Consider the following 14,130-nt stretch of genomic DNA (forward strand, 5'->3'; position numbering starts at 1 on the left):
TTAACAGGTTTTTTGCAATCTTGACAGCTGATTCTGCCTTGCCATTTGCTTTTGGGTGTCTTGGAGAGGAGGTCACGTGGTCAAACTCCCATTCTGAGGCGAAACGCTTGAACTGTGCAGTGAATTGTGGGCCATTGTCCGTGATTACCTTGTCAGGCTGACCTTGCCTTGCAAACTGCGCCTTGCAGCGCTTTATGACCGTCTCTGCGGACAAGTCAGGGAGCAGTTCAATTTCCCAAAAGTCAGAGTAATGATCAACGAGGAGAAGATAGTCCTTTTGTCTGTGGCTGAATAAGTCCATGCTGATGATTTGCCAGGCCCTTGTGGGCAGTTCGTGTGACATCATGGTTTCCTTTTGCTGTTCATGAGCGTACTCGTTGCATGTGGTACAGTTGCTGACAAAGCCTTTAATTTCTGCTTGCATGTTTGGCCAGTATAATGTTTCACGAGCCTGACGGTAGCATGCGTCACCTCCGACGTGACTGGAGTGTATGCGGGTAAGCATCTCTGGACGTAGTGATTTGGGAATAATGACCTTCTGACCTCTGAACAAGACGCCATTTTGCACACTGATCTCATCTCGAAAGGTCCAGTATTCTCTCACTGTGAAAGGTGTCTCCTCTTTCAGATATGGCCAACCTGCTAGAGCCATGGACTTCAGTGACTGTAGGTGTTCGTCCTTGTCAGTATGTTGCCTGATCTGGGCTAGGCGGTGATCTGTCACGTTTAAGTAGTCTGCCTGATTGATCTGTTGAACATCTTGTTGTTCCTGCTGTAGCGAACAGATGGCCTGCCGCTGATAGGCAGTGCCTCTACCTGTACATTGTGCTGTTGCCCTGCTCAGTGTGTCGCTGATGTACATCTCAGGTCCTGGCTTGTAAATGACCTTCAGGCTGTAGTTTTGCAGAGTCAGGAGCATACTTTGAAGCCTCTTGGGCGCGTTGAGGAGAGGTTTACTGAATATGGCAATGAGTGGTTTGTGGTCAGTTTCAGCGGTGACCAGCTCTCGACCATATAAGTAGTGATGGAATCGCTGGCAGGAGAAGACGATGCTGAGGCACTCTTTCTCAATTTGTGCATAGTTTTGTTCGGTGGGGGTGAGCGCTCTCGAGGCAAACGCAACGGGCTGGCCTTCCTGCATAAGGCAGCATCCAAGTCCCCTTTGGCTAGAGTCGCTCTGGATTGTGACAGGCTTCGTGACGTCGTAGTAGCGCAACACTGGCATGGATGAAGCCAGAGATTTCATCTCCTGCACTGCGGCCTCGTGCTTGGGTAGCCAGTGCCATGGTGTGTCTTTGTCCAGCAACCGGCGCAGAGGCTCACAGACTGCTGATAGGTGTGGCATGAGCTTTGCAAGATAGTTTGCAAAGCCGATGAGACGCTGTACTCCTTTTGCATCAGACGGGTTTGGCATGTCGAGGATCGCTTGGACCTTGTCTGGGTCCGGCTTCAGGCCTTTTGCCGAGAGAATGTGGCCATGGAAGTGGACGTCTTTCACCTTGAACTGCAGCTTCTTCAGGCCAAGACGAAGCTTAACTGATCGGCAGCGCTCCATCAGTGCCAGGAGCTTCACATCGTGGTCGCGTTCTGCTTCTTCGTCTGTTTCACCACAGCCTACGATCAGGATATCATCGGCGATGGGTTCAATGCCCTTGAGCCCAGCCAGTAACTCGTGCTGCTTGCGTTGGTATACCTCAGGCGCCACTGAGACACCAAACGGGAGCTTGAGCCAGCGTTTCCGACCCCAGGGGGTCCAGAAGGTAGTCATGAAGCTGCTTTCTTCGTCCAGCTTGCATTGAAGGAATGCATCTCGGGCATCCACCAAGGTGAAAATCCTGGCCTTGGGAAGCTTATAGAGGACATCCTCTAGTGTCGGCATGATGTAGTGGGATCGTTTCAGTGCTTGGTTCAGATGCTTTGGGTCGATGCAGACCCTCAGCTTCTCTGGTTTTTTCACTATGACCATATTGCTGATCCAGTCAGTTGGTTCAGTCACAGATGTCATGTGGCCATCGGCCTCATACTTGTCCAGCTGGGCCTTCACAGCCACTTTCATTGCAATGGGCACATTGCGAGGAGCACACTGGACTGGAGTAATGCTCTCATCCACTTCAAAGTGTACCTCCCCAGGCACTGATTCAACGGGCATGTTGAATACATCGTCATATCTGCTGAGTAGTTGTTCTTTGGACAGGGGTCCATGCTGGACATGATCCACAATGTGCAGGTCATTTGGTACAGTGAACTGCATCAGTCCCAGGCGTTCGCATGTAGAGCCTGAGAGGAGAGGATTTTGACTGGTTTTCACAATCTCGAACTCCAGCTTGTGTTTGCGTCCCCGAATAACACATTTGGTCTCAAAGGTGCCCATAGAGCTCATTAGTTCTCCTGAGTACAGCTTTAGTCTAGTATCGCTGGGAAATAGATGTGTGTCAGGTGCCAGATTGATTTTGTCTTTGTAGCTCATTACGTTGCATGTAGCACCCGAATCCAGTTGACATTGTTGTTGCTTGTTGTGTAATCGTAGTGTCACAAACCATTTCTTCCCTCTTGAGTGTACAGCCCCAATGGATTCATGCATGTAAATGTCACTTTCACTGTTCAGCTCTGAACATTGAGTAACATCATCAACACAGTGAATCTTGCCCTCACTCACCCTTCTTTTGCTTTTGAGACACACTTTTGCAAAGTGATTATTAGTTCCACAAGCTCTGCATGGTTTTCCATAGGCCGGGCAGTGCTCTTTGCCACGTGTGTGTGTATTCCCACAGTATTTACATGCTACGGGGCTCTCTGTGTTCACCGTTCGTGGTGAATTACTCTGCCTCGATTGGTTTTGTCTGAATGTCTGCCTAGCAACAGCGTGAACAGTATCAACGTCGGAGCGTGGGGTTTCCGTTTCCATTGCTCTCATTCTCATGTCAGTGACTTCAGCAGTGCGGCACATTTCGATGACAGTTACTAATGTTAAGCCTCTCTCTCTCAGTAGACGCCGGCGCGTATTCTCATTTGCAATTCCCAGTACTATTTTGTCACGAATCAGTTCATCTTTCAATCCCCCGTATTCACAAGTGGCGGATTTCTCTCTCAAACGGGTTACAAAGTTGTGTACTGACTCACCCTCTTCCTGTTTGCAGCTTCCGAAAACGAACCGCTCGTAAATTACGTTTCTGGCGGGTTTGAAGTAATTCTCCAATGCATCCAATATAGCCTTTGCATCACACTGTTGTCGTGCCGTGAGGGTGAGATTGTGCCGGTAGATATGCCTGCATTCGCTGCCCATTAAACTCCTCAGAGTTGCCGCTTGTACCTCGTTGGGTTTCTCATGTAGACCGGTCGCCAGCGCATAGTCCTCGAATTCATCCCTGAAGTTGTCCCAATTAGTATTCCAGTCCCCTGTGAGAACCATGTGATTTGGTGGCGGAATGTTCGCTGCCATAGCAATGGAATAGGAGATTTCTTTGTCTTCAGTCATGGAGGTAGGTAGTGATGCTAGCTAGCCAGCTAACACGAGTTGATCAGTGTTGTGAGTAGGAAACGGCTTGTGTTCGCATATGGAACGTAACTGCGCCTATACTGTACTTAGCTACAAAAATAACAAACGTGTGTTTTCCGAGCCACTTCTGATACCATGTTTCTGTATGATATGTTGGATTAAGGAATAAAGACAGACACCAATGTTCAGTTCAATAGCCTTGTTGAGCCTTGTACAAAACCCTACGCGTGGAGTCTGGGGAACAGTCCAACTAGTCGATTACCTATCAACTAGACTCCGTAACAATTACCAAATGCAATAACGTTTTGTATGAACAACTCATTTTAATTTTTCAATTGTTAGATTACAAAACAATAACTTTTTCATAGCATGTTTGGCACGTTGGTCTTCACCTTTCTTTTATTTTGTTTTACTTCTGTGGTAACTTCAACATCAAGACAGCACTTAGAGCTTATGATTCAAAAGGTCTAAAATCAGTGCAAGTCTCATGTCCAGGGTGAATACATTTCTATTCATGTATATCAGACATCACACAGGCGTGTCAACTAAAATGTATATCCTAGTCAAGATTGAAGAATGGGTCAAATGGACAAAGTGAATATAAAGTCAGTGCTTTTGCCCATAGTACTTTGTATGAATTTGAGTGGTTACATACAATACATGTTGACAGAATGGCTGCGAGAGAGACTGTTTCTGTGCTCCCAGGTAAGGCCCCAGTATTCAGTCAGGCAGCTTGAAGATGATGTGTGTTACCATCCAGGCCCATGTCATGGCATGCAGTGGCCTGATAGGGAGATGCCAATAAATGTTTTATGTACCTTTCATCACCAAAGTCGTGTTAGCGTTTCCTGCACATGTTGCTGAACAATTCAACCTATTTGTAAGTCATTGATATATGAATAATCACTTATATTCAGTTCATAAGCATTGGGCTAATACCTTTAGGGTCCTGTTGTGAAACAACTGATGTGCAAGGTATTGGGCAACAGCTTTATTCCAGGGCCCATATTCACAAAGCATCTTCAGAGTAGGAATAGTGATCTAGGATCAGCTCTCCCTTGTCAATGTAATGATATTCATTGTGATCTAAAAGGCAAACCTGATCCTAAATCAGTACTCCTGGTACTCTGAGATGCTTTGTGATTATGGGCCCTGGTTGGACTGTTGACTGCTTTCTGTGATCAAACTACCTGAAATGCAACAAGAACATGAATAAGAATTAGCCTAGTCAGTCAGTAACTTAACTAACTAATGAAACACTCATATATATGTGCGCAAGTCTAATCAGCCTATTATATCAAAACAGCCTATTTGCAGTGAAATCAGGAGGGGCATTTAGCTATATTGCCAACTTTTTCAGTCTCCAATGCATCAACAAACAGGCAGGGGAACAAAGTAGTTTGACAAAAAGTGTTCAGTCGTCAGTACCTAGTCTAAAATATAGCTAGTTATTTTCTAGAAACCAACTACAGTCAACTTAGCTAGCTAAGGTGAACTCAGCTCAGACTGAATTAACGTTACCTAGCTTTCCCCCAGAAGTTTCAATCTAGCAAACTAGTTAATGGCATTTTCTGAACTTAATCAATCAGATGGATAGCTAGTAAATATTTATTTTCCCTGACATCTAAAGCAACCTGATACAGCTGGCCAGTTGATAATAAAGTAGGATGAATGATACAGCTAGCTAGCGGCAATGCCAATGGCTAGCCAGGAGTTCAGCTGAAATGTAGTGGAAGTGGAAACGTTTAGGAGCAATAACGCCTCAGCCACGAAATGGTAGGCCACACAAGCTCACAGAACGGGACCACCAAGTGCTGAAGCGTGTAAACATTTTCTGTCGTCGGTTGCAACACTCACTACCGAGTTCCAAACTGCATCTGGAAGCAACGTCAGCACAATAACTGTTCGTCTGGAGATTCATGAAATGGGTTTCTATGGCCGAGCAGCCGCACACAAGCCTAAGATCACCATGCGCAATGCCAAGCGTCAGCTGGAGTGGTGTAAAGCTCGCTGCCATTGGACACTGTAGCAGTGGAAACGCGTTCTCTGGAGTGATGAATCACCTTCACCATCTGGCAGTCCGATGGACGAATCTGGGTTTGGCGGATGCCAAGAGAACGCTACCTGCCCACTATTGCCAACTGTAAAGTTTGGTGGAGGAGGAATAATGGTCTGGGGCTGTTTTTCATGGTTCAGGCTAGGGAAATCTTAATGCTACAGCAAACAATGACATTCTAGACAATTCTGTGGTTCCAACTTTGTGGCAACAGTTTGGGGAAGGCCCTTTCTTGTTTCAGCATGACAATGCCCCCGTGAACAAAGCGAGGTCCATACAGAAATGGTTTGTCGAGATCGGTGTGGAAGAACTTGACTGGTCTGCACAGCCCTGACGTCAAACCCATCAAACACCTTTGGGATGAATTGAAACGCCGACTGCGAGCCAGACCTAATCGCCGAACATCAGTGTCCGACTTCACTAATGCTCTTGTGGCTGAAGGGAAGCAAGTCCCCACAGCAATGTTCCAACATCTAGTGGAAAGCCTTCCCAGAAGAGTGGAGGCTGTTATAGCAGCAAAGGGGGGACCAACTCCATATTAATGCCCATGATTTTGGAATGAGATGTTCGACGATCAGGTGTCCACATACTTTTGGTCATGTAGTGTATATTAAACGTTTGCCATAACCAGTTGGCATGCATGCTAAAAGTCCCATTTGCCAGTCAAAAATGTTAAGCTCAACAGTTGCAGTTGCTTAAAAGATGGGATGGAATGGACACTGCTAAGATTCGAAATAGCTGTGTTGAAAACATCCTCACTCATTTCTTCCATGTTTACTGCTTCGCGCGTGTCCACACGGATGAAGTTAGTGTAATGGAGGGATTTGGCCAAGTTTCCTTTTGCAAGGGATGAGACTTTGCTTCCTTCCTTCCTTCCTTCCGTCCGTCCGTCCTTCCTTCCTTCCTTCCTTCCTTCCTTCCTTCCTTCCTTCCTTCCTTCCTTCCTTCCTTCCTTCCTTCCTTCCTTCCTTCCTTCCTACCTTCCTTCCTTCCTTCCTTCCTTCCTTCCTTCCTTCCTTCACACAACGGAAATCACACAATTGTTAATGTCATTCCCCCCAGAAGTTAAACGGGTAGTGACAACTTTTACGAGAATTTTACTTCTGGGTAGCCGAGATGACCTATAGCATTATATAACAAATACTATTGTTTTGTCCTTGGTTTTACAGTATTATTATTGAATAGACACCTGTTGTTGCATGAAGACTATAGGCTAAAAGACAGTAGCCTATTCAGGCAGTGGCATCCATCTTCCTAGCCATCTTCTGGTCACAGGTGGCCACTGTGTCAGGGGAAGTGAGATCAGTACCATATCTGCTGCTCACGTTTGTTTTGGCTTTTGTTTGCTGTACGTCCAATGTCACCTTCTTGCCCTTCATGTTCTGCTACCCCCTTCAATACATACGCACATTCTTCGTTGGCCAGGGGCTCAGTGTCCTGTTCCCCTGTGTTGTGGCTTTGGGGCAGGGTGTGGGGAAATTGGAGTGCAAAAAGGAGATGGCACGGTACAGCCGCACTACCTGGAAGAAAACGTCCCTGCCCAGGACATCTTTTGGTTCCTGTTTGTAATGCTGACAATCTCAGCCCTCTGCTTCGTGGCTTTGACGTGTAGAGAAATAACAGAGCCAGCATCACAGGAAGACACCCCAGAGCCTGAGACAGCGACAACAAAGGATAATGGGGAGGAGAACCACCCGCTCCAGAACCAGTGTCTGAGGATTAAGTGGAGTTGGAGAAAGCAGCCCCGGTCCAAACCTTCTGGACGCCACGCAACATCTACCTGCTGGTGCTACTAGGTGTGTCCAACTCCCTGACCAACGGAGTCCTGCTGTCTGTCCAGAGCTTCTCCTGTCTGCCACACGGCACCATGACCTATCACCTCTCTGTGGTCCTCGGCAACATTGCAAACCCACTGGCCTGCTTTGTGGCCATGTTTGTCCTCTGCAGGTGAGTGAATGTGACTGAGTTACACTGCATACTTACTGTGTTGCACCCTCATGTATAGTAATTGATTGATATTGATAGAAATATTCAGTGATGTATAAATATTTTATAATGTAAATATGGACAGACTGTAGGCCTAGATATGATTTGGAATAATCGTACATGGTTTATTTATGTTGAATCAGGTGATCTTTCTGGTTGTGTTTTTTTTAATCTGTTGCAGGTTGTCTGTGGGTCTTGGTTTCATGTCTATAGCAGGTGGGGTCTTTGTAGCCTACCTCATGGCTCTTGCAGCTATCAGCAAATGACCTCCTCTCTTGGGGAGCCCTACCGGTGTATCCTTGGTGGTAAGTCATTTCAACCATAATCTATTAACTACTAGGCCTATCACCTTGTTTGCTACAACCTATTGATTGAGGCTACTACTGATAATGAAAGAGATTTTGTTTGTCTTGAAGTGCACTCACTTTTTGGGTTGCCATGATGTGTAGTGTGTGCACTTGTAATGAGGGGATTTAAGATCACTATAGATTAGGTGTGATCCAGACCTGAGTTCAAATACATTTGCATTTAAGTATTTGTAATTTTAATACTTATATTCTGTGTATTTGAGTATTTTCAAAAAATGTGGAGCCGAATCAGCTACTTCTATTTGAAGTATTTCCTATACATAGCCTACTATTTTCAAATACTTGTTTCCAAATATATAATTTCCAATAATCCTAAGGACCAAACAGACCTGGCATCAAATGCATGGGAGTATTTGAAAATGTGTATTTGAAAATACACTTGCCTGAGTATTTTCAAATATGTGCCAATACTTTCCAAGTGTATTTCCAAATACATTCCAATATTCAACTACTCATATTTTCAATGAAAAAATATCGAAATACTTATATCGAAATGTATGTGAAAGTAACTGAAATAATTGAAATAGTATTTGAACCCAGGTCTGGTGAGATCAACACAATGTGTAGCATATTTAGAGTATCTGTAACCCGGACGACAGTTGTATGTTTCTGCACAGGTGGTGTCCTGGATCATCTTCATGGGTCTGTTCTCCTACCTGAAAGTAGTGATCGGGACTCTGCTCCACGAGGCCGGCCACGCTGCCTTGTTATGGTGCGGTGTCTTCATCAAGGCTGGCTCACTCATAGGGGCCCTCTCCATGTTCCCCCTGGTCAGCATCTACCACGTGTTTGCCAGGTCTCAGGACTGCGTGGACAACTGCAGTTAGGCACCAGGAACTACAGCTAGCTGGGTGATCACGTCAGGGATGGTAGATGGAACACCCTTTCCAGGCCAGGTAGAAGAAGGGCTGTTGTTGGGTTGATGGGTGGTTCTGTGATGGGAGCCAGAGAATGATTTTTAGTCCTGGACTAGGCTTAATCTTCGACTGGGAACCCGGCCCTATGAAACTCAATAATCACGTTTCCATCTACAGTTTTTATGCGAGTAAAGTCATACCATATAAGAACAAAACACGACAAATGACCATTTTCTAAATTTCAACGGATAATTTGTTCGTTCGACATGGTTGGAGCTTTTTGTGCTGGTAAAATGTATTATGCAAGAAATGGCGGTGGAATTGCCTCTATACGCAAATGTTGATATACTGTAATAACCATCATGTCGAAGTAAACTTAGGAGTCACGCGTTAATATGGCAAGTGTCTTCACTAATTACATTTTCAACCTCTCCCTGACCGAGTCTGTCATACCCACGTTTCAAGCGGACCACCACTATGGTGGATATCCTGCAACAATTGGCTGTTGAGACTGTTCTGTTAATTTGTTTACATTATTGAAATTCACTAAGAATGCGAAGCTAACCTGCCTAAATGACTACGTCGGTAGCCATGAAGTGCTTTGAAAGGCTGGTCATGGCTCACATCAACACCATCATCCCTAGAAACCCTAGACCCACTCCAATTCACATACCGCCCCACAGATGATGCAATCTCAATCGCACTCCACATTGCCCTTTCCCACATAGACAAAAGGAACACCTATGTGAGAATGCTGTTCATTGACTACAGCTCAGCGTTCAACATCATAGTGCCCACAAAGCTCATCACTAAGCTAAGGACCCTGGGACTAAACACCTCCCCTGCAACTGGATCCTGGACTTCCTGACGAGCCACCCCCAGGTGATAAGGGTAGGCAACAACACATCTGTCACGCTGATCCTCAACATGGGGGCGCCTCAGGGGTGCGTGCTTAGTCCCCTCCTGTACTCCCTGTTCACCCACGACTGCGTGGCCAAGCATGATTCCAACACCATCATTAAGTTTGCTGACGACACAACAGTGGGAGACAGCCTATAGGGAGGAGGTCAGAGACCTGGTAGTGTGGTGCCAGGACAACAACCTCTCCCTCAATGTGAGAAAGACAAAGGGGATGATCGTGGACTACAGGAAAAGGAGGGCTGAACAGGCCCCCATTAACATAGACATGTTGAAAGTTTCAAGTTCCTTGGTGACCACATCACCAACAAACTATCATGGTCCAAGACAGTCGTGAAGAGGGCACAACAACACCTTTCCCCCTTCAGGAGACTGAAAAGATTTGGCAAGGGTCCCCATCAACCTCAAAAAGTTCTACAGCTGCACCATCGAGAGCATCCTGACTGGTTACATCACCGCCTGGTATGGCAACTGCTCGGCATCCGACCGCAAGGCGCTACACAGGGTAGTGCGTAAGGCCCAATACATCACTGGGGCCAAGCTTCCTGCCATGCAGGACCTATATACTAGGCGATGTCAGAGGAAGGCCAAAAAAATTGTCAAACACTCCAGTCACCCAAGTCATAGACTGTTCTCTCTGCTACCGCATGGCAAGCGGTACCGGAGCACATAGTCTAGGTCCAAAAGGCTCCTTAACAGCCTCTACCCCCAAGCTATAAGACTGCTGAACAATTAATCAAATGGCCACCCGGACTATATACATTGTTTTTACAGTGCTGCTACTCACTGTTTATTATCTGTGCATAGTCACTTTACCCGTAACCTACATGTACAGTGAAGGAAAAAAGTATTTGATCCCCTGCTGATTTTGTACGTTTGCCCACTGACAAAGACATGATCAGTCTATAATTTTAATGGTAGGTTTATTTGAACAGTGAGAGAAAGAATAACATCAAAAAAATCCAGAATAACGCGTGTAAAACATGTTATAAATTGATTTGCATTTTAATGAGGGAAATAAGTATTTGACCCCTCTGCAAAACATGACTTAGTACTTGGTGGCAAAACCCTTGTTGGCAATCACAGAGGTCAGACGTTTCTTGTAGTTGGCCACCAGGTTTGCACACATCTCAGGAGGGATTTTGTCCCACTCCTCTTAGCAGATCTTCTCCAAGTCATTAAGGGTTCGAGCCTGACGTTTGGCAACTCAAACCTTCAGCTCCCTCCACAGATTTTCTATGGGATTAAGGTCTGGAGACTGGCTAGGCCACTCCAGGACCTTGATGTACTTCTTCTTGAGCCACTCCTTTGTTGCCTTGGCCGTGTGTTTTGGGTCATTGTCATGCTGGAATACCCATCCACGGCCCATTTTCAATGCCCTGGCTGAGGGAAGGAGGTTCTCACCCAAGATTTGACAGTACATGGCCCCGTCCATTGTCCCTTTGATGCGGTGAAGTTGTCCTGTCCCCTTAGCAGAAAAACACCCCCAAAGCATAATGTTTCCACCTCCATGTTTGACTGTGGGGATGGTGTTCTTGGGTTATAGGCAGCATTCCTCCTCCTCCAAACACGGCGAGTTGAGTTGATGCCAAAGAGCTCGATTTTGGTCTCATCTGACCATAACACTTTCACCCAGTTCTCCTCTGAATCATTCAGATGTTCATTGGCAAACTTCAGACGGGCCTGTATATGTGCTTTCTTGTGCTTTCTTGAGCAGGGGACCTTGCGGGCGTAGTGGGTTACCAATTGTTTTCTTGGTGACTATGGTCCCAGCTGCCTTGAGATTTGCATTGACAAGATCCTCCTGTGTAGTTCTGGGATGATTCCTCACTGTTCTCATGATCATTGCTCCATGAGGTGAGATCTTGCATGGAGCCCTAGGCCAAGGGAGATTGACAGTTATTTTGTGTTTCTTCTATTTGCGAATAATCACACCAACTGTTGTCACCTTCTCACCAAGCTGCTTGGCGATGGTCTTGTAGCCCATTCCAGCCTTGTGTAGGTCTACAATCTTGACCCAGACATCCCTGGAGAGCTCTTTGGTCTTGGCCATGGTGGAGAGTTTGGAATCTGATTGACTGATTGCTTCTGTTGGCAGGTGTCTTTTATACAGGTAACAAGCTGAGATTAGGAGCACTCCCTTTAAGAGTGTGCTCCTAATCTCAGTTTGTTACCTATATAAAAGACACCTGGGAGCCAGAAATCTTTCTGATTGAGAGGGGGTCAAATACTTATTACCCTCATAAAAATGCAAATCAATTTATAACATTTTTGACATGCGTTTTTCTGGATTTTTTTGTTGTTGTTCTGTCTCTCACTGTTCAAATAAACCTACCATTAAAATTATAGACTGATCATTTCTTTGTCAGTGGGCAAACTTACAAAATCAGCAGGGGATCAAATACTTTTTTCCCTCACTGTACAAACTACCTCGACTAACCTGTAACCCCGCACATTGACTCGGTACCGGTACCCCCTGTATATAGCCTCATTATTGTCATGTAATTTTATTGTGTTATTCATTTTTTTATACTCTAGTTTATTTAGTAAATATTTTATTAACTCTATTTCTTGAACTGCGTTGTTGGTTAATGACTTGTAAGTAAGCATTTCATGGTAAGGTCTACCTACACCTGTTGTATTCGGAGCATGTGACAAATAAAATTTGATTTGATTTGATTTTTGGTTCTCCCACTACGACTCGGCTACAGATTACATAAATTATGATTCACTTCATAGGGTGGTGAAAGTGCATGGTGACCTTGATGCTCCTTTCCAATAAATATTGATGGTCTTATTCTGGTCCCATGATGATCGATGCTTGACTGCCGTTTGACAAATTAACATATTCTCGCTCTTATCCAGCCCCGCACAGCCTACCCGCACTGTGAGTTGTTGGCTAGAGTGCACATGCCAAGACCAGGGTGTTACAGGAGGGGGTCGCAGTTCCGGAGCAACCCACTAGGTGTCCTCCTCCGACAACCTTAGGCACCCCCTCACTCACAGTCTGGACTAATCATGATCCTATTGGTGTCACCTGTGTCTACCTGTTCACCTGTGTATTTATGCCCTCACTTCCCTGTGTTCCCTTGCTCAGTTTTCTCTGCTAGTTTCTCAATGCCAAACAGTACGAATCAGTGTCTGATCGCGAGACATATGTACAGGTACTTGAGAAGTGTTCTCCCTGTTTCATTGTTGTTTCAGTCGTAGTTATTATTTAGTATTTGGAGACCAATTTGCACCTCCTTTATTTTATCGTGACAGTCCATTATTTTGTATCCTGGCTATGGGACCACCAGTAAAGATCCTTCTTTCACCATCTCTGCCTACTGCCTACTGTCTATCCTGCACCACACCTGGGTCACACCTCACACCAACCCTTACAGAAAACTGAGTCAATATGGACCCACCGGAGGCAGCACAGTATCGTAGCGCATTGGCAACGCAGGGAGCTATGCTGAACCAGCACGACCGCAGCATGCAGTAGATCACCGAGAATCTACGCCAGCTGACGATCACCGTGCAGAGTCGGGTGGATGTCCATCCAGCCCTGGCAGCCGGCGGAGCGGAAGCCGCGGCAGTGGTGTCTCCAGTCTCATTTGCGACATCGCGGGAACCCCGCCTATCACCTCCGGAGAGGTACGACGGACATCCAGAGGGCTGCAGGGGATTCCTCACCCAGTGTTCCCTGTCATTCAGCCTACAACCCTCCTCCTTCCCGATGGAGCAGGGCCGGGTGGCCTACATTATCACTCTGTTGACGGGTCGGGCCCTTTCCTGGGATACCGCGGAGTGAGAGAGCCAAACTCCGGCGTTTTCCGACTCCTACCAATTCACCCGGGAGCTATGCAAGGTGTTTGACACCTCTCAGGTGGTGTCGGGGCACGAGGCCGGGAGGCGGCTCACGGCCTGACGTCAGGGTGAACGTTCAGTGGCGGACCACTCCGTGGAGTTCCGGACCCGGGCTTGAGAGGCAGGATGGGAGGAGGCCACCCTGGTCGTCCTTTACGCGCAGGGGCTATCAGAGGTTATGAGTTATGAACGACGAACTCTCCTTCAGGGAGCTGCCTGCGTGACTGGACGGCCTCGTCAACCTTTCGGTGCGGGTAGGCAATCGGCGTTGTGAGAGGGCGCACAAGAGAGGGATGATGCAAGGCGCGCCTCCGCGTCCCCCTATCAGCCCGGAGACTTTCAGCCGATTCAGGGAGGAGACGCCTCAGGAGGAGGCTAAGCAGCTGGGTGCGGCGCACTTGTCCGGGATGGAGAAGTAGAGGCGTCTGCGCCAGGGACGTTGCCTGTACTGCGGCCAAGCAGGTCACCACTGCGACTCATGCCCGGAAACGGGAGGGCTCGCTAATATCGGGAGGGGTGCTAGCGAGCCGGAACCGAAACCCCAACTTCAGAGACTCCCGGACTTTTCTCCCCGTCAGGGTTCAGTGGGCCCGCGCT

The 14,130-nt window shown here is 46.7% G+C and overlaps 1 protein-coding gene across 1 annotated transcript; it reads left to right on the forward strand.

Moving 5' to 3' along the window:
- Positions 1–3,473: 3,473 nt before the first annotated feature.
- On the forward strand, positions 3,474–8,733 carry slc52a2 (solute carrier family 52 member 2; the record flags this gene model as incomplete). Its single annotated transcript, XM_084156621.1, is given in 7 exon segments — positions 3,474–3,479; positions 6,828–7,047; positions 7,050–7,276; positions 7,279–7,499; positions 7,720–7,801; positions 7,805–7,843; positions 8,524–8,733. Coding segments are annotated over 7 exon segments (1,005 nt in total).
- Between the last annotated feature and the right edge of the window lie 5,397 nt (positions 8,734–14,130).

Source organism: Coregonus lavaretus (genome assembly GCF_964263955.1).
Source record: "Coregonus lavaretus genome assembly, chromosome: 40".
In the NCBI taxonomy this organism is placed as follows: domain Eukaryota; kingdom Metazoa; phylum Chordata; class Actinopteri; order Salmoniformes; family Salmonidae; genus Coregonus; species Coregonus lavaretus.